We start from the raw sequence: 24,129 nt of genomic DNA on the forward strand, positions 1-24,129 counted from the left end.
AATTGAAGTTTCTAGGTTTTTTAGACAGATTTTTTTTCTGCTGAGACTTAAGGACCCAACCAGAACAATTGCAGAGGAAGAAAAGTTTATTTGAGGGCTCACATTTTCAGAGGTCTTAGTCCATAAAAGGTTGACTCCATTCCTTGGGGCTTAAGGTGAGGCAGAGCATCATGGAAGAAGAGTGTGGCAGAAGGAAGCAGCTCACATGATGATCAGAAAGAGATCTCCACTAGCCAGATACAAACATATACCCCAAAGCCATGTCCCAATTCCCACCTCCTCCTGCCACACCCTACCACTTCAATTACCACTCAGTTAATCCCTATCAGGAGAATAATTCAGTGCTTGGGTTAAGACTCTCACAACCCCATCATTTTTCCTCTGAACCGTCTTGCATTGTCTCACACCTGAGCTTTTGGGGAACAACTCACATCCAAACCATAACACTGGCTTTCATTTTTTAGTTTGATATTTTGGTCAAAGATGAATAATTGAATTATCTTTGAATCTGTTAAATCAGGAATTTTTGCTATTACACTCTCAAAGAGCAAAGGATGCCTTTGCAGGGTAGAGAGTCTCATTTTCTTCCCCCTTCCTACTTGGTTAACATCAGATCCAGGACAGAATGGGGATAGTCAGTGTGGCACAGGAACTGAATGACTGGAACTGGAAGCTGAGTGAGACCCTGAGAAGTGGCAGGCATGGTGCTGGGTTAGGCTAGCCCAGAGCTTGCAGTGAACTCCAGGGGGCTGGAAACTGAGGCTGTAGGTAAAACAATGGCAGTGGCAGCAGGTGAGGAATGCCAGCCTCTGACCCTCCAGGGACCCATTATGCTTTGCTGTTTTATGCACACATGACAGACTTCATACACCAAGATCAGTGGTTATCACTGCTTGGAAAGGAAGATTTAGAATAGGGGTGGTGATGGGTGGTAAGAAAGTTGCCTGAGATGGAGACCCTGTGCTTACAGCAGGGGACACTCTCCAAGTGTACAGAGGGTACCATTGTGAGAGGTAGTGGAGCTGCAGGGCACATTCTGAGGAGAAGAGACTCAGTCCTGTGTCCTGGCCTGTCTGGGACATGGGTGGACTTGGGGATCAACTAACTCAGCCTGAACTTCACCATAAGTTTTGTAGGCTGCAGATAGGGGACAAAGAGGTCCCACTGGTCTGTGCTTAGTTTATGCACAAGTCATGTGACAGAAGGGAATGAAGTTGCTCAACTGCCTGTCATGGAGTCACTATGTGAGGATATACTGAGAGTTGATTCTTTTGAACTATTTGTAGGAAAAGTAGGTGTGACTCACTGGATAAAACACTTGAAAAATAAAGATCACAAGGCATTGTGTTGTCTGTGCCTCTGAACTCTCAGGAAATCCTCAGTCCCTCCTCTTTATGTAGAATAGGAATCCCAGCTCTCAGCACATTTGGGCTCTGGGCAGATGTTCTGAAGTTCCCTTGTGTGCTGAGATGAAGAATGGTGAAGAATAAAGGCACAATTCTCCACCTCAAAACCTATTACTTTAGAATATTTTATTGTGTGACAGCAGAGTCCACTCAAGGTGACCAGGGTGGGATGGACTGCAGGGGAAGACTCCACAGAGGAGAGGCATTGTATGGAGCTCAGGCTTCTCAGTTCCAGATAAGTGTGTTACTTACCTGGCCATAAGTCCCAGGAAGGGAGTATCAGTTTGTTCAGCATTAAGTCCCTTTGCCTCACATACCCTTGGTACACAGCAGGTGTTTATTGAGTATTCATAAGTGGTAGGAAGGTGTTGCTGGACCCTCAGAGGTTTAGAGTTAGGAAAGTTTCAGTGGGGAACAGGCCAACTGGCGGTGCTGACAGAGGCATCTCAGTTTCAGATCCTGGAACTGTGAAAGACCTTTGAAGATTCATCTAGGCCTCTCTCCTTCCCTCTCTGCATGTGCAGACAAGAGACTTGTATGAGGTCCCACATATTTGGTTCAGGGTCATTTCTGTGAATCTCCCCTTGTGAGAGTCAGTGGTGGCAGCCACATGGGGATGGCATGCCCCATGGATTTGGATGAGATATCAGAATCTCATTTAGCCCATTTCATTGCATCTGCAGGACTGTAATTAAGGTATCTCAAAAGGGTCATCTTTCATCCTTGTCTTCGAAGCTGATAGAGAAGGTGACAGAGCTTCTTGGAGTCCTTTATCAACTTTGGGATAAAAAACCCTCAGTTGAGACGGTGGGCTTGCCAGGAAGGACACTGCCAGGAACTGTTCCTTCTGCTGGCTGGTGTGGCATGCTGGCTTACTCTGAACCTTTTTCAGGAGGGCATAAAAGGGCAGGTGTGAGTTTTTGCCTTCAGGCTGAAAGGTAACGGGTTTGGCCATTTCAAGGACAAAATCAAGGGCATCATGGCAAGTGGTTCCAGTAGTGAACACATCTGAGGTTCCTGGGATGGACCTGGTCGGCATACAGCAGAAAGAGAAATGGAGCCTAGGCACTGTTTTAGCTCTACATCCTCTTTGATCTTGGCCTGAGAGGGCCACCCCAGGTAGGCTCTGTCTCTTTCTGGCTGAAGAGTCATTGGTGACTGTACATTTTCAAACCTGTTTCCTTTTGTGTAAAATAGAGACACTCATGTTACTCACTGGCTGGGATTGCCACAATATGATATGGGGTGACAGGTGGGAGGAACTGGACCTCCACATGCTGTTCCAAGGTTAATTGGGAGGCCCTATTAACTACCAAAGGAGTCATGGCTATTGCTTTTAAACAGTTTGGTACTCTCTGACTCACAGTATCTAACTGTTTGGAGAAATGGGTTACTGGACTTGGATGGGCCCCCATGTTGGGGGTTTAAACCCCTATAGTTAAACCCAGTCTTTTGCAAATGATTTGTACTCATAAGTTGGCACAATTGTCTTTGGGTATACTTTCCTCTTGGGCATTCAAGACTAAGAAGATAGTGCATTCCTACTGTTAAGGTCAGTCAAGGCTCCTCAGGTATTACTTTTTAGGATCTTGAATTACATGTGAATTGGTTTTAATTCTTAGTAATTTGAATGAACACCCAGGAAGAAGGTCAACATTTTTACTTTTTCACATATAATTTTTTTTTACTGTGTTTTACGTACAATTTAAGAGACCCAAATATATTGTCTTTTATAGATCTTAAGCCAAGAATACTTGAATTTATGATTAGCAATGGATGTTTCAATATTTTTAACTTACAATATGGGCTGTGGACTGTGAGGCCAGGGTTGCAGCAAGTGGTGGGGCTGCCAGGCATGAAGAGGTCATGCCACTGGGCCTCAGGCTCTGGCTTTGCTCTGCTCCCCAGTGTAGCCCCCAATCACCACGAGGATGGTGAACCTGGCTGCCATGGTGTGGTGCTGTCTGCTGTAGAAGAGGTTGGTGCTGACCCTGGTCTTCAGGCTCTGACTGGTTTATGTCCTCAGCAGCTCTTGAAGCAGGAGAGGAGGGCAGTGAGAGGTCAGAATCTCCTCCAGGCTCAAGACCAAGATCAATCCATTCCATGGAAAGTGTAATTTAACTTGGGCAATAGCAGCCAGCCAAGAATTCAGTGCCAGAACTCCTTTCAAGGGAAGCACCTCATCATGGATGACCAAGGGTATGTCTGTGAAAGGAAGAATCTACTGACCAATGGATGCTGTGATGTCAAGCATCCCCAGCACAAAGCAGTACTGCTGCAATAGCTTCCTGGCCAATGGCTGTTGCAGCACCTGCAGTATACATGTCCTGGGCCAGCAACCCAACAAGCAACTCCTCTTGGAGTCCTTCCTCAACAGGGCAGCTGTGGAATTCAAGAGCCTCTTTATGGCTGTGGAAGATCACTTCCAATTGTGCTTGGCTAAGTGCAGGATCTCTTCCCAGAACGTGCAGCATGAGAACCCCTACCAGGACCCTATAGCCAAGTTCTGCTAGGGAGAGAGCCCGCCCAATCTCCTCCCCATGTGATGGCTCTCTGTAGCCTGGGCACTGAGACACTGCCAGAGAATGCACTGCACAGAGTCAGACTTAAGTGTCCAGGCCAATCCAGTGCAAGGAGACAAGGTGGTGTGGGGATACTCTGACTGTGACCACTCCCTGTGCTGTCCACTGGCTTTATCACCTGGGCTGCACCTGGTATAGCAGACTGGAACCTCTGGCTGGGCCCAGGCAGGAAAGAACTGCAAGCTGAGCTGGGAGTGGTGTTGGCCTTCCTGGGAGACTCAGCCTTAGCACCCACACAGCAATATGGAACTTGTGTTTATCAGACACCAGGAGTTCACTTCTATATTGATCTGAGCTCCTCCCTGTAAAATTATTTCTTAGATTCCTTTGGAATAGTGGGAAACACATGATGTTGTATGTAGGAAAATTCCTTACCATTCTAGTTGAATATATTCAAGGAAATTTTAAGAACATATTTTAACTTACAAATGACTCAGCTGTTTTACCTCTCTCATATAGTTTTCAGATTTTAAATTATATGATCAGCTTTACAATTATTTATTTTAATAAAATAATACACATTTAAGAAATTTAGAGTAGAGAAAATATAGGGGAGAAAATGATCAGACAATTCAAGATTTAACAGGACTAAAAGTTTCCAGTTGGAAAGGACTCATTCAGTGTTCAATCCAATAAGTGAAAAAAGGTTCTGGGAAGGCACATGAGAATGAACTTTGAGAAAACAAAGAAAGAACAGGCATTTGTTTTGTTTTGTTTTGTTTTTCAGTGCTGGGGATAAATCCAGGGACTGTATATCAGTAAATGATCCACCGCTGAGCTTCACCCCAAATTCAAGAATAGATTTTTAAATCCCCTAAATAAATAACAGGTAACAAAAAGGATTTTAAAAAATCAGAATAGCAACAACAGATGTTACAAAAACAATGGCACAGTCCTTTAAAATTGAGATGAAAAATAATCTCCAAAGTAAATGCTATCATTTTTTCTAAGCATTATTCTCTCTCCAACTTCTAATGTTTCCTTCATCCCCAAGGTGATAATGTTAGGAGGTGAGGACTTTGGAACATGGTTAGGTCATGAGGGTGGAACTTTCTTCTCATAACCCTGGCTCTTTGCACAAGGTGCATGATTCACTACTGTTTGTCATAATCCTTAACAACATCCAGCTTTTAAAAGTATTTACAAATGTAGGGATGCCAGGCTAGCTGAGGCACAGGTAAGGTCTGTGGAGTCAAGACCCTCACACTCCGGGAGTTGGGTGGAAGCAGTCTTGTGGCAAGCAGCCTGCAAACTCATTTATTGAGGGAACAAGTATACATTTTATAAGTTTCTTGCCCAATCACAATGTGCCACGGGGATTAGACCACCAGGCTTCTACTCAGGTTCCCTTGGCAACCCTAGGTTAACTTGGGGCAGTTGTTTACATTCCTAGGTGTTCTGAGCAGAATGTTCCTCTCTGCAAGTTTACACACTTGAGAAATTAACTGCTGTGATCCAAGAACTACGATTTCTCCCAACACTAATCTAATCTGGTCTTTGTTGGTTGTGATTCATCCTCCAGTTCCAGCTTCTTCTTCAACCTTATTTCTCAGCATTCTACAAAATATTCTATGCTCCAGGCATGAAGGTTATTTCCCCTATGTACACCAAGCTTTCTAGACTACTTACCTCCAAGAAGAAAGGAAGGAAGGAAGACAAGCAAATGCCCCTTTTATCAATTTATTGAAATTTTATCAACTTGCTGAATTTTTTTTTTGCTTTATTTTCAAAGGTAGTTTTTTTCCCAGCTTTTATTCTTTTAACATCTTAACAAAAGAAGATTCCCCAAAGTTTAAAAAATCTTTGAAAAACATAGTTTCCTATTATTTACACGATATATGAGTACAGGTTCCAATATCATACAAATACTGTGTTAGAAACACAGTTGGAAGTCATGATGTAACTCACTGCTTTTAGATGAAAGGGCTAATGGACTACTTCTCATATTTCAACAGTCTTTGTTACTTGTTATCCTGATATATTAACTATTAGGCACCTGAGAGGCTGGAAGACTACTGAACATGAGCTTCAACACCTCCTATTTTGTTTGATCTGATTTATTTTCAAAACTTACCACATTTATATCTCTTTACAACTTTGCTTCATTCACAGCTAAGCTAACTTTATTCTCACTATCCTAAATGATCAAATATTAACCACATGAACTGTTAATGTCTACACAGATTTAAAAATCAAACATAAAAACGAATAGCCAAGTTGTGTAGGATATATATTTAATCCCAGGGAGCTCACTATGACTTTATAAGCAATCTAGGTTTTAGAGACAGGTGTCCAACACTTCAGTTTCCATGCTCTGAACTATATTTTTAAAAAACATAAAAAAGGACTGACAATACTTGGAGTAATACATCTCTTATAATCAAGAAACCTAAGATTAAGAATTCTAAATTCTAGTTTTATTTTTATATAAATAATATATAAATCATATGCCCATGATCAAGCTTATTTTCAATGCACATTACTTCAATTTTGATGACCTGGTTTGTTCTGACAAGTCCTTTTACAAGCTGAACACCAAAACAGGAAAACTCCTGTAGATTTTCACTGGTATTATCACCAATTATGTATATTGCTTCCTTTCTAATGGTGATGGGTGACTCTCATCTGCCTTTTATCACCTGAACAGTTTTCCCCCACGATAATGATAACTAAGCTGATGCAGTGGTGTAGAAAGCTGTAAAATACCAAAGCATCTGAAGATAAATGCTATCAACATAATTGAAAATCAGAGCTGCCAAAGAAGCTGCCACCAAGATTAACTGAACTGCGGTGTTTACCTTACTGATGAAAGTTGGTTTTCACCTAGCAGAATAACAAAGATTGAAGTACTTAGTGTTCGCAGTGTTGGAAGGGTTCGGTGTCTGACATAAAAAACAGCAGCAATCAACATTACATTTCTTGAAATTATCATATAAGTGGAACAAATCAGTTAGCCCAGCTAAAGCAAAACCTCCTTGTGCAACATTAAAATCTAAAATAAGCAAATATCCCAAAACTGGGTCCAAGACAATTCTTGTCATTGACAACATATTTGGGATTGTCATGGATTTTCATATGTACAGGCTGTGCTCGCCGGGACCCACCCTCCGCCTCGGACCCCCTCAGCGGCGTCCCCTCCTGCCCCAGACCCTGGGGGCCGCCTTGCCCGCCCAGGCGCTATGGGTCCCTGGACCAGCTCTGGGCAGTGGCAGGGCAAGCGCGACCAAGCGCAGCGACCAGCTCTCGGCCTGGCAGGTTAGGTATCAGGGCCCCGCGGGAGCAACCCCTACCGGGCCGCACCTCTAGCATCCAGGCGGCCGCTCTCAGGGTCCCCCCACGGGCCATGAGCCAAGCGCGAGGCGAGGCCACCATGGCCGGGTGGCAGTGCCGCGTAGACAGAAGCGGCGAGAGATCAGCAGCCCGGGTAACCGGCCAACGGCTTCTCCATCCAGACCCCGCAATCCCGGGGAAGCATGGCCACTGCTGCCTTCAACCTAGTGTCAAATCCCAGCACGCTCCGCTAGCTGAAAATTTTCATCAAGACTGAATGATAATTCAATGAAATTTTGGCATTTAGTCAATAATACCATTAGGGAGTGTGTGTGTGTGTGTGTGTGTGTGTGTGTGTGTGTGTGTGTGTGTAAGAGGGAATCAAACAGGCCCTAATTTATATATCAACTATTGAACTAGTTAAGATTTGTTCCTGCAGAAATCAATTTATGTTTTCAACAAAGCCATCCCTTACTTCACACTAAGATATCAAGTCATTCGTATTTTAACAGTTTATTAACCACAAAATTCATCCACAAAGGATGTTCAGTTCCATAGTTTGTAATATATCCAAATAGTTGTGTAAAAATCGCACAATTTAATTTTAGGCTTGACTTCCTTGCATAAACATTTTATATGTATATAATTTAATATTTTTCTTAATATAATTTTCCTTAATATAATAATTTAAATACAGTTCAGTGTGTCCTTATTTTTTCTGTTTCATATTGTCTTTCTGAATGAAGATCTCTGGTTACATAGATATGCATTTAAAATGCATGTTTGTGCAATTCAAGAAATTAAACTGGTTTAAATAAGTAACACATCAACCAAATATCTGTAATTGTTATAAAAATTGAAACAATACTTTGGTCTATATAATTAAATAATGCACCATCAGCTCAGGTACAGCCCTCTGGTCTATCACCAAGTACACACACACACACACACACACACACACACATACACAGACACAACTGCACATATTTTTATACTTATAAGACCAAGAACTGTACTTTAGAGTATATCCTCTATGCAGTGTGTAAAGCAACTACCAAACAAGAACAAATAATGCAGACAATGTTCCATAACACAATAATGCACAATGTCTGTGAACACTCTGGGTTCTGTCAGATATTTTGAATAGAAAAGCTGCCTGCTAGTCTGCAGACACCCCCAGAGAGAACACTCACTGCTTCATTTGATGAGAAGGATCCCAATTCTCACAGAAATCCCTATAGGAAACGGGCATGAAAAGCCAAATTTTTCTGAAAGTTGTTGACATATGCAGTGCACATATTATTCATCTTGACTCAGAGATTATTTTTATTTATTGTAAACAAATGTTGTTACTCTGTTTGTAACATGTTGTTTCTCTGTTTGTACAGGGAGTAAAGGCATACCATTTGTGTAATCATACATTTACATAGGGTAATGTTGTTTGATTCATTCTGTTATTTTTCCCTCCCTCCATCCCTCCCACCCCTCTTTTCCCTCTATATAGTCCTTCCTTCCTCCATTCTTGCCCCCCTCCTTAACCCTAACCCTAACCCTAACACTAACCCCTCCCACCCCCCATTATGTGTCATCATCCGCTTATCAGCAAGATCATTCATCCTTTGGTTTTTTGAGATTGGCTTATCTCACTTAGCATGATATTCTCCAATTTCATCCATTTGCCTGCAAATGCCATAATTTTATCATTCTTTATGGCAGAGTAATATTCCATTATATATATATGCCACAGTTTCTTTATCCATTCATTAATTGAAGGGCATCTAGGTTGGTTCCACAATCTGGCTATTGTGAATTGAGCAGCTGTGAACATTGATATGGCTGTATCTCTGTAGTATGCTGACTTAAAAAAAAACTCTACACCAAGAATACAAATAATCCAATCAACAAATGGGCTAAGGAAATGAACAGACACTTCACAGAAGATCCACAAGCAATCAACAAACATATGAAAAAATGTTCAACGTCTCTAGTAATAAGAGAAATGCAGATCAAAACTACCCTAAGATTCCATCTCACCCCAATTAGAATGGCGATTATCAAGAATACAAGCAACAATAGGTGTTGGCAAGGATGTGGGGGAAAAGGTACACTCATACATTGCTGGTGGAGTTGCAAATTAGTGCAGCCACTCTGGAAAGCAGTGTGGAGATTCCTCAGAAAGCTTGGAATGGGACCACCATTTGACCCAGCTATCCCACTCCTCGGCCTATATCCAAAGGACTTGACTCAGAGATTGTTTTTATAAAACAAAACAGGGGTCGCATGGTGGGAAGTCCATGAGACGAATGAGGACAGGAGCCCTTGGGGTGTGCCAAGGATGGTGGGGAAGGACAGCAGTGCCATCGGGCAAGTGGAGTGGACATTTGCTGACAGAGGGAAGGAGGTCTGTGTGACATCGGGGAGAGTCCCAAGGTGGGTCCTAGGAGGCAGCTATTGGGGAGCCACCAGAAGACATAGGACTTCACTTCCTGCCACCAAGGGTCTCAGGAGAGATAGGCATAAAGGCCTCTGATGAGGAAGCAGAGAGCAAGGTGGGTGCTCAATGCTGGGTACCCAGGGTCATTTCAGCAGTGCTCCGGTAGGCTGCACAGCTGCTCCATCAATACTGGGACAGAGTATTTACAGACTTAATTGTTCACCACCAAAACAGCAGCCTGGTCACCCCTCTTCAGTTAATCAGCAGTAGCTGATCACGAGGGCTTGACCAGAGGAGCGAGGCTGTTCTTGGCAGAGCTGGCCTGGAATGCCCTGCATTCTGAGAGTTGGACAGCCAGGGAGGCAGTGGTGACCATGGTGCTCAGCTGGTCATAGGGAACAGCTGATATTGTGAACTTGCTGGAGAGAGATGATCCCAAGTTTAAACCTACCTTAGTCCTTCAGAAGGACTTGAGGTAAACTGCTTCCCATGTGGGGGGTCAGAGAAAAGGAAGGCTGGTCATGGCCTGAGCCCTTCTCATGATCCTGCCACCTCTTACAGGGAAGCTGCTCTCCCTGCACAAGCTTTGCTTAGGCTGTTTGAGGGAGTGAGGGGAGCTCCTGCTTCAGTGGTCCAGGGTATAAACCAGGGTGCACAGGTTTTCAGGGGTATCTGGTGCCAGGGAAGTGACTACTTTCCTGATCCTAGGAGTGGAACTCTGGCACATCACTCATTTTCTCTAAATGTCAGTGTTCTCCACTGATGTGGTTGAACATGTCCCCCAAAGACTCATGGGATGGAGCCTTGGCCCCCAACATGGCAGTGCTGAGGTGGAGGGCTTTTTGAGACCTGGGGCCTGCTGCTGGCTCCTAACGACACAGGGCGCCACCCTGCAATTGGGTAGATAATGGGCTTACAGAGCCAGGTGCTTCCCACAGGAGAGGTTTGGTGTACAGCGAGGCCCTCATGCCACAGTATGCATCCCTCTGTGTCTGGCTGGCTCCCTTTCTGATTCACTGCCATGTGGTGAGACCATCAGGGAAACCTCACCAGAGGGCAAACAAATGAGGCCACATGATATTGGGTTTTGAGAGAAAAAAAAAAAAAAATAGAACTAAATTAACATTTTTCTCTACAAAGCATCCAGATTCAGACTCAGGTATTTTATTATAGTCCCTCTTCTTTGAACCTCTGCTTTTTCCCATCAAGGCTGCCTGGAGTGTTTAAGAGTACCAAAGGCTGGTGCAGATAGTTCTGAGGGTGGTCTGGACCTCAGAGCATTTTCCTCCCTCTAACTGCAGATGCCCTCAAGAAAATCAGAAAACTGTATTCTGGAACCAAAGGCTGTCTGAAGTCTCACTCCATGTAAGTCCTGGGGAGTTACTGCCTGCTGTCATCTGGAGGACCACCATGAGGCCAGTCAGCTGTGGGAACCAGGATAGGGAGCTCACTACAGAAACATGCCTGCCAAGTCACAAGCCTGGTCACATGCCCCATGTCCCCAGAGTCAGCGGTGTTATACATAGGTGCTGGGAGCCAGTGTGCCTCAGTGGGTGTGTGTGGTAATCCTCCAGGTACCTAGCACAATTCTCAGTAGCAACTTCCACAATAAAAATCAGAACACATTCCCTCCCTGCATGGACTGGGGCCAGCATCATCCCAGCAGTATGTGGTAGGCTTTTTTATCTGCTGTGCCCACTCCACGACTGGATAGACCGTGACAGAGAAGAGTGATGTACGCTGAGGCAAGCTGTTGAGTGAAAGAGCCAGATGTGTGCCTGTGCCCGAAGTCCAGAGTAGATGCTCTAAACTAGAACCTGGAGTTGACATTCAGTCAGTAATGAGTCAATATGTCAGGGGAATCCAGCATTGCCAGGTCTGCTTGGAATGCCCCAGGCTAGAGATGGCCCAAACACTACCCATCTGAGAGTCTCAGAGGTCTCGTAACCCAAGGCAGCTCATGCACATAGGTCTGTGGACATTGCAAAGTACTAGTGTGAAAAGACATTTGAAGCCCATGTGCTTCTGGTCAGATCACATACTCTGAGGCTGGGAGACACCACTTAGGATGAACTTTCATCTGGTGAAGGTCCGACATACTTAAGCCTCTCCAGCACACCACAAATCACCAAATCCCAGTAAGAACTGGGGAGATGCTTCTTGTATTCTGAACATTTAGATGTGAGCCATATTAGCTACACACTACAGACATGACTCCTAAGACTACTAAGACTAAGACTAAGAAGACTGAACTGTTCACTTGACTACTAGCCTGGGGTCTGTCACATTGGTTGCAACACACCCTCAAAGGTGTTGCAGAGAGCCTCCATGTTCAAGAGTGTCTCTCCTTATGACTCACTCCCTCTGTGCTGGTTGGCAAGTGTACGCAGAGGAAACTGACTCACTCAACAAATTCACACACAAGACTGAGAATAAACCAGAGTTCATTATTTCTAATTTTCACCAATTTCAAGTTTGTGGCTAAGGAGGGGTCTATCTAAGAGGAGGTAAGACTCTCCATGACCCTCACAGTGCTAGATGAAGAGTTTGTGGCAGGGAAGGAAGAGGCTCAGTGCTACTGCAGCATCACCAGGCTAGTCCTGATGCTGAGCCAAGCAGACCCCAAGACCACAGAGCCACAGACTTAGCTCCTCAGACAACCAAGCACCAGCCCAATGGACACATCTCTGGTCAACTCACATAGACACTGTGTAGGATGCATCAGTGAAGGGAAGTTCCTTCTCTCAGGACAAATCCTGTGACAGTTGGTTTGGAATGTCCTGAGCTCTGAGCCACTTGGCAGACAAGGGGACCCAGGTCCCCAAGTGTGGTCACCTGGTCTCCCAAACACACTGAGAGACCACTGACAGTGTGAAGATGGTGGGAATGGAAGGTTGCAGGCTTTCCCTTTTCAAAGATCCTCTGAGCACTTCCTTGGTAGGAAACTGTATCAGGTTTGGTGTTTGATTGAAGTCAGAGCCAAAGGAAGGATTTGTGATTTGGGACCTGCTTGCCCTTACCTCCTCCACAGCATGTCTTCTCATGAAGTTTGGGTGGGAGGATTTGAGAAAGGGCATGAGGATACCCAGGGATCAGGATGTGATCTGGAGGCCTCAGTTACTCAGGAGCCTTGTCCTCAGGGTACTGAATGCATCCACCCTTCAAGGGCCATCACTCAACTGAGCTGCAATTCTGCAAGTCAATCATTATCTGTCAAAGTCAATACCCTCAGGAGAAAAACAGGAAGGCACAGCCCTTCCCCATGTCACCTCACTGGACTGCTGTCAAATCTCAGGGGATGAAGCCTGATGTTCTACATAAGCTGTGAATCATTAGACTTGGGTAAGGACTGAAAAGCAAACCCCATTTTCCACCGCCCTGGAGCAGTCCATGCCTGCCTCTTGGTTCAAAACTCCCAAAGGTCTCCCTCAGTCCTTTTACACTTGCTGAACAGGTAGAGTGCCTCTGAAGTATCTGTTCTTTCTCTTAAGGCATCTCTTGCGTTGGTTACTTTTGGTCATACAACCTAATTTGGGTAAGCAGTCAACAGTCAAAATGTAACACAGAAGTAGGGAAAGAAGAGATAAGGATCACATGACCTCCCCAGGTCCTTGGTGCTGAAGGAGGGATCCAGCCCAGGCATCAACCCCAGCACCACCTGTCACTCACTTGGCCCTCTTGAGTGCATGCACATCTTCTCTGCATAAAGGCACTACCCACACAGAATCTCTGGGTGTTTTAAGTCTACCCTGAACTCCATGATCATCCTGAAGCCCAGCTCTGGTACAGCAGGCTCTGCTGAGCAGCTTGTGAATAATGGGTTCAATTTTTTAACTTGGTACTAAGCAGCAATTTCACCTTGGGTTAAGAATTTCCTGATTTCCAGTCAAAATGGACTTGATGGGACATGTCCTCCATGAAAAGCTTCTAACTTCTGCACAAGTGTTACCTATGCTTGATTTGGGACCTCCGAACTGAGCACCGTTTTCCATTCCACATTTTGTCTTCTCCAAGAGAACTGAAGACCCAAGTAACACTGCAGGACATGACCTGCCCCTCACAGGGCTTTCTTCCCTAGTGCTAGATAGACACAGCCAGTGCAAATGGTCTGCACCCTGATCACTCACTGCTTAGGAAAACTAGACAAAAAGGAAGGAGGGACTTCCCTGTTGGCATTCATCCAGAGAGCTTCCCAGGTCCAGCTTTCTGCTGGGACTGGGGACTGGGGTGTGGTGTAAGGAACTCTTTCTCCAGGTAAATATCTAAGGCCTGCTCTACACATGGAAACTGAGGTGATTCATAACTATGAAAGAAATCCTCCTCTTAGAGATTATTTCTCTACTCCTGGACTTAGATCCTCAAAACCCACCATTGCACCCACATTGGGCACTGCTGATGTGTACATGGCACTAAAGACACACAGAACTTTCTAGAAGTTTTAATGGTCCCACCTGCTCTGACCCACTGCCTGCCTGTGGCAGCCCCCTCCTTAGTCTCCAGGTTCCTCCTCATTGCAGAATGGACACCTCTTCTCTCCTCTCACTACCTCTATTTGGGCAGTGATTTAAATGATGAGAAAGGACTCTGGGAAATGTAGTGAGTTAATTCACTGGGACACTGATTCTACTTTCCCTTCCCACTTCTGAACTGCATGTCTAGGCCCAGGCACGGAGCTGTCCCCTAGCCCTCTGATAAGACTCTGTCTGCTGAGGCAAACTGCATGTCACCCCAATGTCTCTCTGCCATTTTCTGTGACCACTCTTAAACCTAGACATAGGTCCAGTCCCCTGGTTGTGGGGTGTACTCAGGGGACCTACAGGGTGAGGCATGCACACATCGTAATGGGCCTTCCATCATGGAATCTGAGGAGAGAATTGTGGGAGGCCTTAGGTCACAGCCTCAGTCACTGGTTTGCCAGTGAATATCTGGAAGTGCCTTCTGTATTGGAATGACATGACCAGGAAGCTTCCCTGAATTGCTACACCCCAGCCCTGGTGCCCTCCTCCTGTGCCTCTGTCCTCCCCTGCTATTACCCATCTCCCTCCCCTGACCTGCCAGGCTGCCAGCCCTTCACCTGCTTCCCAGGGCAAGCCCACCCCTTCTGCCCCACTACTTTCCCTCCTCTCCCTAATAAGGACCCACCCCAACACCCTACCTTGAGTGGCTCCCTGCCCAGCTTTTCCCCTCCTACTCCCAGACCACCCACTCACCACCGCCCTGTTCATCTGGGTCTCCTTTCCTGTCACTCCTCCCTTCACCCCCTTTCTTCCTCCTAGTCCTCCTTTCTAGTTCCCCATTCTCCAGTCCCACCTACAATCCAGCCTCCCCAGCCAGGCAGCCTGGTGGACAAACCTCACCCAGAGGAGACCGTCTCCTTACTATGGGTGCAGGTCACAGTCCCTGGGACTGTCTTCCCAGGAGCCTGAGCAGGTGGACACAGGGAACACAGGGGGATGGTGCCCCGATACTCAACCTGAAGCATTTTTGAGGTCAGTTCCAAGACTCCTGGTTCCACAACCAGATCCTGTTTGTCCTACTACTGTCTGTGCTTTCCCTTCATTCTGTCTTAGTAATTTGGCAGAAATAGCTTCAGTATTTCCAGAGAGTCAGTTACTCCCCTGTCTTGCTGATCAGCCAGCTGCAGGAGCCTGCAGGAGCAGTAGGCACTGAGGCAAGGAGCCCTGGAACAGCTGGCTGCACCCAGAAACCTGCAGAAGCATCCACAGAACCAATGTGTTCAAACTGTGTGTCCCTGACCTAAACACTCCTGGGACACCAAGTGTCACAAATGCATGAGTGGACCAAGGAAAAAGGTCTGCAGTGGGGAGAATTCAGGCTTTAGAGTCAGGGAGAGGTGCTCACTGGGTCAGGGGACTTCTCTGGGCAAGACCACTTTGGTCTCTTTTAAAGTGAACTCTTTTATATAAGGCATCCAGTGGGGTGAATCCAGAAACAGGAAGTGGAGAGCTGGTGGCCAGGGACTGGAGGAGGGGTCAGGGAGAGCAGCACAGGGGTGTGAAGCAGCTCTGGATATGTGCTTCGCAGGGTGTTAACACAGCATCATTCAACTGTGTGCTAAGGAAGGGCCAAGATGGGAAATTTCCTTCCATGTGTATCTTACCACAGTTAAAAATCTGAAGTCCCAGGTACTTCAATAGGGAAAGGGTGGTTATATAATCACACAGAATAGAACGTTGAATGTTTTCTCAGGGAACCTCTGGGGTGTGTGTGTGTGTGTGTGTGTGTGTGTGTGTGTGTGTATGTGAGAGCTAGCCATAGGTCTTGGTTCTGGGTATCTGCTTCAAAGTGCGAGAGGTTCTTGACTCCTCCCCAAATCTTTTTAAGGAAATAACTGGCCATGGTGAGGTTCAGCCATCAGTCCCTTAACTGGGCCTGCCACTGGATGGGCAGCCCTTTCCTGATGACTTCTAAGGGCATCCAGGTTCTGATGGGAGAAGCTGGGATCCTGAGAGGAGGGAGTTGTGGCAGTGGGTGGAGGCAGGTAACTGGGCAGCCCAGGGGCGGGCTAAGCCTGGAGGCTGGTGCATTCCAACCAGGACTCTGTTGCCAGGAGACAGAGCGGGACGCCGTTGCCTGGAGACTGCAGAGGACCAGGCACCGCTCCAGCCAGAGGGCGCCTGGAGAGTCCCACAGCACCCAGCGTGGTCAGGCCATGGCCGGACACCAGAGAGAGAAGGTGATCCAGGACGAGGTTCATCAGAACCAGTTCCTGCGGGAACAGTATCTGCGAGAGCGGCGCACGCAGAAACTCTACACCGAGTACCACGTGAATCCCCTGCGCAAGGGTGAGGACCCCGGGGGCTACAGAGGCGGGCCCCAGAGGCTGTGGGGCCGCCCAGGCGGGTGGAGGCGGGGAGAGCGGGGTGTGGGCGGAGGCCTTCTCTGGTCTCTGGTCCCCAAGAAGGTTGGATTCCAGGGCTGCCAGGCCTCCAGACGCATCTGATACCTTGAAATGCATCCACATCGCGATCGGATCAAACATTTTGCAAGTAAAAAGGAATGTTCGGTTCTTTTGGTTTTGTTTTGTATGTGGTTGTGTGTGTGTGTGTGTGTGTTTTGAATTCAGGGGCACTCAGCCACATCCCTCGCCCTTTTTATTTTCCATTTTGAGACAGGGCCTCGCCATGTTGCTGAGGCTGGCTTTGAACTTAATGATCCTCCTGCCTCAGCCTCCCAAGCCACTGGAATTATAGGTATGCAGCTCCCCGCTCAGCTATGAGTGGCTATGAATAATTTTGCTTTTGAAGTAATACATTTTGCAGGGTGTTTAGGTTTTGTTTCTGTTTATATTTTGGTTTCATTTTCATACACTAAAGGGTATTTAGGTTTTTAACATCGTCATAGCGCTTTCTTTGGAAAGTTCAGGACAGTGAACTCTGGGGGCAGTGCTCCCTGTCCTTCAGGATGAAAGCACCTTCCTCTCCACTCCTCTCACCATGCACATGCCTGTGAGATTCATCTCTTCCTGTAACATCAGCACCCCCTAAATGACACTGAGCCTCAAATGAACTCCAAATCTACAACAATCTACAACCTGACCGCCTCCCAGCTACCTTGTGTGAACCCATCCATAGGGACCTCAAAGCAGCCCACTGGAAAGCTAGGGGCTCTGCAGCCCTTGCCCACCCTCTGCTTCTCCAGGACACCCTGTGGCAGCACAAAGCAGCTGGACCATTTCCCCTCCTCCTCAAAGGTAGAAGCCAAGAGTCAGCCCCCAGCCTCCCTCCCTCAGTCCATACTCCTGGCAGTCACAGGTCCTGCCTGCTCCTTCACATTTTCCAGTCCCTCTCTGTTCCTACCTCAGGGAAAGACTCCATAGTACACTGGGAGGCACCTTCACTCCTCACTTAACTCCACCCTCTGAACAGCTACTGAACCTGCCCCTCTCCAGTCTCACTCCCCAAGCCCCAACAGGGCCATCACTCTTGCCTGCTGGTCTGGTGGGCTCCCAGTCATGCTCCTTCCCCAACAAACCAGCCACCCCAACCCATGTCCTACCCCACTGCTGGCTAGATCTATCCTAACATGCCAGTTTGATTAGTTCATCCCTCTGCAGAACACTTCTGTGCCCTGTGCCACTTCTGAGTTAGCTTAAATCAGTGAGTGCATGAGGCCTCTTTGGATTTGGCACTGGTTCCTCCCTAGCTTCATCCCCATCTGCTCTCCCCCATCCCACCTTCTACAAATACTGTACTGCCTGCTCCCCTGCAGCTCTGAGGCTCCCTACCATGCTCCTCTCTCCTCCACCTCTGAATGCCTCATGCCATAGCCCTTGTGGTACCTGCTCTTCTGCTGCTCCTCCCTGAATTTCTCTCCAACTCTGTGCCTCTGTAATCAGTGCCTCTGCAGTCTGGCTGTCACAGGATGTGTGGTGACTTCATTTTACTTAGAATTCTCCTGGTTTTCTTCTGGAGTCCTGACTACTGATTTCAGGAGAAAAGTTTTGGTCCCTTCTTTTAAAGTTAGTCCATCCCAACAATTTAAATAATCCCCCAGGGCAAGTTCAGGGTTTCTGGGAAAAGTTATTTCTTCTAGTTCTTTCCCTTGGGAACAGGATATATATGGCCATTGGGGTAAAGTGAGGAAATACTGTAGATTGTATATCTATACTTATGCTGTAAAGAAAAATATTATGCTTTACTAATATGCAAATCATATTACATACAGATGACAGAAATACACAATTCAAATCTTAGGAGCACATGCTCAGAAGACTTTTTACTGCTGGGCATGGTGAAGCACACCTGTATCTTGGCAACAGGGAGGCTGGGGCAGGGAGACTGCAAGTTTAAGGATGGCTTCAGCAGGTTAGCGAGAACCTGTCTCAAAAGTAAATAGGGCTGGGGCATAGCTCACTGCAAAAATAAACAAATGAATGAATAAACAAAAATAAATCCTAGTAGCTGCTGTGGCTATAGGCCACAGCCCTGGACAGGCCCAGGCCAGACCCTGAGGTCCTTGAAGGCTTGTGGGTCATTGTTCCCAGTATCCAGCCTAGAACCTTGCAGGACCAGGCACTTAGTGCCTGGCAGAACATTATTCTGGTCTAGGATGAATGGTGGGGAGGGCAGGGGTTGTGCAGTAACCTGAGCTGTGTCTCTTTTCTCTAGTTCACACAATTGCCAGAAAGCCCATGTCGTGGCATGATAACTTGGAGGAACCTGCAGATGGTAAGTTCTGGGGTCGAAGACTGCTGTGAGATAGTGCAGAGAGAGACAGGCGGGCTCAGAGATCACTCAGGCAGTGTCTTCAGGGAAAGCCTCAGGGTCCTCTGCTGTGGCACTGGAGACTGAACTGGACTGAACAGGCTCATGAGAGACTGTCATGCAACCACAACACTAATTGATTACCATCATCCAGCAAAAAAAATGGCCTGAACATCACATTCATTCATTCACAAATATCCAGACCTTACACACAGGTTCTGAAGGCCTACAACCTGGATCCAAGGCCTAGGGCTGCCACTCATTAACTGCCTACTTTTCCAGGTTTTTACTCTCTCAGCCTATTTCTTAGAGTTGTTAGGGGGGCTAAGCAAAATACCACAGGCACCTAGAGCTGTACCCGGCTCATCATGCTCAGTAAACACAGTACTGTTACTCTTTCCATTTTTGCCTCATGACAGGCAGTGGGATGGGCCTGGGGGGCACGGTCTCAGCACAATGAGGCAGAGGCTACAGAGCACCTTGTAAGTACCTAGATGAATGCATGGGGACGGCATCGGTGGGTGACAATGTGTAGAATAGGTGCCTCCATCATACAGAGGATGTGGGACTGTTGGGGCAGGTGGACACAGGTGACGCAGGGCATCAGGTGGGAAGCCTGTGGAAGGACCCTGCATCATGGAGAGGTGCAGATGAGCAGCACCCACATGGTCTGAGAACTGAGGAGTTTGCCTCTGCTCCTGCCTGCCCTGGGCTTCCCCTGCCCCTTCCAGGGCTGACTCCTGCTGGCATTGAAGGTGCTCCCTCACCGCCGGAGCAGCTGCCCTTGCCTTCGTGCCCCCTTGCACACTCCTTCACAGCATGAAGATCAGGTCTATTTATATACTTGCATATTGTGCCCCCATCTCACCTTCTGGGCCACAAGTTCCAGGGGAGCAGGGCCCAGGTCTTATTGCTCAGTGCTCTGCCCGCAGATTCCAGAACGGTGCCTGGCACTGTTTGCTCTTGACACATTTGCTGAGAGACAGCTGAGAACCAGATGACCACATCTCAAGCCCTGGCTGTGCAAAGGATGCTCTGGCCCTAAGGAATGATGTGGCCAAGGAAAAGGACACAGGAATATTGTTGGTCCCCCATTCTGGAAGCTTCTAACTTGAGCCTCCTCTCCCAGACAGGTTTCTGAATCTCGTTCACCATGCTGCTCAGGGACCAAGGAAGAAGTACCCAGAGCCACAGACGGAAAGTCAGGAGATCGGCTGGGAGGCAGAGCCCTTGGTAAGCAAGGCCCCTGCTCCAGGCAGCAGCAGTAGAAATCACAGGGTACTGCAGGCAGTGGCTGAGAGCAGAGTGGATAGTCAGCTGGCCTGGGCCAGAAATAGGGCTTGCCTTGCTAGTGGTGAGACCTGGCATGAGTTACTAATCACAGATGCTGATCATAAACGGGGAAATTACCAAACCTGCCTCACAGGGTTGCTATAAGGAGCAGTGACCGAAACAGTGCCCAGCATGTACTACCTGCTCAGTAAATGTGGCTGGGCTCCTGTGATGCTGATGGGGAAGAGCAGAAAGGAGGCACCGAGCCTAGTGGGACTGTCAGGTGCTGCTCCAGGCAGGGAGAGGTCTCCAGAGGAAGCCCCACCACTCACACAGAGAAAGGCTCACCCCAATAGCAGGAGGGAGGTGTGGCTCAGAACTGGAGAAGCAAGGGCCACGTGGGGGAAAAGGACCTCCAGGGAGGACTAACTTTAAGTGAATGAGGGGACTTAAAGAGGAAATCACTCCAGACGTGGATTGAATGTAAATAATGGATCAGGGGCCCAGTGATTTCTAAAGACCACAGAGAGGTTTTATCCCAGGAGGACTGTAGCTAGGGTAGAGGCACCAGAAGGTTGGGGAGAGCCTGGGCAGCTGGACGAGTGGGGTCTACAGCTAAGGATGGAGCTGAGGGATCGACAGATGGAAAGTCACTGAGGGAAACATCTGGGTGAGGAGTCTTGGCTAAGCTGACCTGGAGAGATTCTTGTTGAAGGCAGGGCAGGAATCAGACATGCTCAGGGGTGGGGGATAGATGACAAAGAGCCCACCAGACACCCAGGGTGGTCAACACACAGGATAGTGGCTCTGGGTACACACTCAGCTGGAGTTTTGCTGAAACTGGACAATGCAGAGATGAGCACAGAAGGCCCTAAGTCAGGCCTGGTAGGAAATGAGCCAAGAACAGCCTGAGTGCTGTTTGGTCCAGGAGAGTCCTTGTGCACTGAGAGGGAGGTGTAAGGAAAGGGAGCCGGGTAAGGATAGTCAACCCAGGGGAGGCTGGGCAACTTAGCCAAGCAACACTTATCTCAGGCTTCTCCACCAATCCCTCCTCCCTAGTTGGCAACTGGCCCCTGGTGCAGTGAGCCTGTGGGAAGATTGCTCCCTGCACCTTAGGGTGTCTCCTGCAATCAGTACATGCAACACGAAGGAGGAGTGTGGGGCCCAGACAGCCCTGCCCTGCTCAGACCCTTCCAGGCCTCAAGGATAGAATGCTGTGTCTGAGTTCCAAGGGGTCTGCCAGCACTCAGCGTCTGTCCATCACACACCAGAACAGTATCATCAGGTGGCACAGGTAGCAAGGTAGGAAGCAAGTCCTCCAAATTAGGTCCAGGTGTTGTGGGAATGTCAAAGGTAAATAAACTGGGGTTTCAGAGTGATGTGCTTGGGGCAGAGGACATGAATGATGTGCTCCATAGGCCCCAATATGAGGAGCCCTGCCCCTGGAAGGACCTCACTCTGTTCAGACAGAGCATGCAACCTCAGCACAGGGACCCCTGGGAAGCAAGGCTCAGTGGGCACCTCTCAGCCTCATGTTCACAGGTAACATTTACTGAAATTATATCCTCACATGGGGTGTTTATCCACACACACACTCACTCTGGCAGTTCTGAGGATGGAATGAAAACGTACTGAGTTACTCACAGTGCAGCTTCTATAAGGTGGATGTGGTGAAGTGCTCACTGTCCCTCAGCTACCTGTGACTGTGTCACCACACTCACCGTTTCATTCAGCAAGCATGTGGTGAACACCTAGTGTGTGTGGATGCTGTTGTGGGACAGACATGGCACTGCCCCCCAGATGTCCCTAGCACACCAGCACAGAGTCCCTGCTGACTTCTGGCAGCTGGATTTGGTTGCCTGCCCACATCAGAAGAAAGAGAAGATGATATAGAAAGGGAAATGAACTTAATCGCAGTTTGGCCATAATTGTGAAAGCAGCTATGTCTCCTCCATTAGCCCTGCAGGATTGTATAATTTATAGAACAAAAGCCAGGAAGTCAGCTTTCCATATGTAGACTTAGCCCAGTGCACTAGCCAGAGATGTGCTGCAATCTGGTTTTCTTGGGCTCATGGGGTGGGGTTGGGGGGCCGCTTCTCAGTTTCCATTTTCCCTGAAGGAAGCTGGGATGGAGAAAAAGCAGTTACCAGGAAATGAGAGGGAAAAAATGGGGGCATTTGATGCAAAGGTACCTATGACCTAGGACTTCTCATGGGGGGACCCACAGGCATGTCCTCCATGTGGGCAGTGGGCAGGGCAGAGTCCCAGCTCCACGAAGGTGATGCACCTTGCTCTCATGACCCTTTAAGTGCTGGCATCACAGTTTCACAAGTGGCGTTGAGCAGGAAAGCCCTGTGGCCACTCGTCCAAGAGACCTGATTGAGTCCCAGGTATTTCCCTTCCTGACCAGCCTCTACTGCCCTTGCCTCCTCCTCTCAGGTCAACCCCGAGCGCCAGGACCACAGGCTGAACCACTTCAGGGTCTACAAGGACATTACTCTGTACAAGGCCAAACTGTGGCTCCTGGGGGAGAAGGATCACCGCAAGTAGCGCTCCGTGGTGAAGTCAGCCTTTGCACTGAGTGCGGGAGTGTGCACTGTCCAGAGAAATAAACATGGTTTTGCTAAAAAACAAAACTGTACCAAATCTTATTTTATAGATCACAATCATCTTTATTTACAATGCTAGGCTAGGCAGCCATCTGGAACAAGAATGGCTCAAAGGCCCTGCTCCACCTCCTGGGTGGTGGTGTTCGCTGCCAGGGAGGGCAGTGCCCACAGGAAAGGAGAGTGAGGACTGAGGCAGCTGCTTGGGTTCGGTGGCTGCCTGTTTGATTTGAACATGGGTGGAAATGGTGGCTACTGGGATTGGCTGAGCCTCCTGCAGCTAGGTGTTCTGAGATAAAGTTCCAGGGTTTACATCACATGTAAACAGGTTAGGTTGCAGCTCACTACACATGCAGAAATCTTTAAGCCGAACTTACCCTGCCCAGGGGCCACTTCAGGCCACACAACACGTGGCCAAAGCCCAAATCTGACTTTGGCTGCCTGACTCCCACTTTCTCATTTCTGCCCAAGTCCACGGGTACACCAGCAGGAGAATCCCAGGTAGAGATGGCAGACTAGGGGCACACAGTGATCTCCTCTGCCTTCCCAGACACTGAGGAAGGGTGAAAAAGGGATTTTATTTTATTTTATTTTATTTTTATTTTTATTTTTATTTTTATTTTTTTTAAATATGGTGCAGTGTGAGTACACAGCACGGAGAACGGGGACACATGGACCATCAGGAAAACTGAAGACATACAGGGCAGGAAGTGTGTCATAGGAGTGTGGAGAAGACCCCAGTGCAAGTTAAAGGGCTTGCCTCTGCATATGGGACCAGGCCTGCCAGGACTCAGAAGGGCTTCAGGGCTCCTGACAGTGGGGAGTGAAGCAGAGAAGCACAGGCTCTGGAAGGGCACAGGCTGGGCCATACTGACTCTCTGACCTGGCTCACAGCCTCTCTCCCACATGGGAGGCTGGAGAGTTGTTCTTGGAGGAGTGGGAGAAGAACAGGGCACCAGGTGTGGGGGGCAGACAGAACACGAGACAGGGTCTTGCCAAGTTGCTTAGGACCTCACCAAGTTACTTACAACCTCACTTAGTGACTGAGGCTGGCTTTGAATTTATGATCCTCCTGCCTCAGCTTCCCAAGCCACTGGGATTACAGATTTGTGCCACCACACCCAGCTTATGCTTTTTTACTTTAGTTTATTTAAAGATATTTTCACAAAAAGAAAGTGACAGAAGGGATCTAATTGTGCTGTGAAATTCTGCCGTCACCCTCTTCCATGGATCTTTGTGTCAAACACCCCATTTTCCTGGTTCTGCTGCTCATTTGGGTTTCACTTTTCATGTCTCTCCATCTGGTCACGCAGCCTTGGCCTTTGCCCCAGA

At 47.6% G+C, this 24,129-nt stretch overlaps 1 protein-coding gene, 1 long non-coding RNA gene and 1 pseudogene across 3 annotated transcripts in view; 2 read left to right on the top strand and 1 right to left on the bottom strand.

Annotated features, from left to right (window-relative positions):
- The window catches only part of LOC306642732, a 563,182-nt gene that overhangs the window by 489,303 nt on the left and 49,750 nt on the right, over positions 1-24,129 (bottom strand). The gene's annotated exons all lie outside the window — the stretch shown is intronic.
- On the top strand, positions 3,126-3,952 carry LOC306642610 (SREBP regulating gene protein-like; annotated as a pseudogene). The gene has a single exon. The product of its transcript is annotated as an SREBP regulating gene protein-like (transcript).
- Positions 15,771-22,827, top strand: CFAP144 (cilia and flagella associated protein 144). Its single transcript, XM_079109219.1, has 4 exons — positions 15,771-16,498; positions 18,824-18,883; positions 20,049-20,152; positions 22,631-22,827. Exons 1-4 carry the CDS (start codon positions 16,051-16,053, stop codon positions 22,739-22,741), a joined length of 723 nt encoding a protein of 240 aa, XP_078965345.1. The 5' UTR covers positions 15,771-16,050; the 3' UTR covers positions 22,742-22,827.

This window comes from Sciurus vulgaris (assembly GCF_902686455.1).
Source record: "Sciurus vulgaris genome assembly, chromosome: 13".
Lineage (NCBI taxonomy): Eukaryota > Metazoa > Chordata > Mammalia > Rodentia > Sciuridae > Sciurus > Sciurus vulgaris.

Bases quoted from the DNA above. Each gene is read 5' to 3' on its own strand.
- CFAP144 (XM_079109219.1), top strand. From the start codon at position 16,051: ATGGTGAGGTTCAGCCATCAGTCCCTTAACTGGGCCTGCCACTGGATG. The intron at 18,884-20,048 runs GTAAGTTCTGGG...CTCCTCTCCCAG, and splicing joins CTTGGAGGAACCTGCAGATG to ACAGGTTTCTGAATCTCGTT. The intron at 20,153-22,630 runs GTAAGCAAGGCC...TCCTCCTCTCAG, and splicing joins GCTGGGAGGCAGAGCCCTTG to GTCAACCCCGAGCGCCAGGA.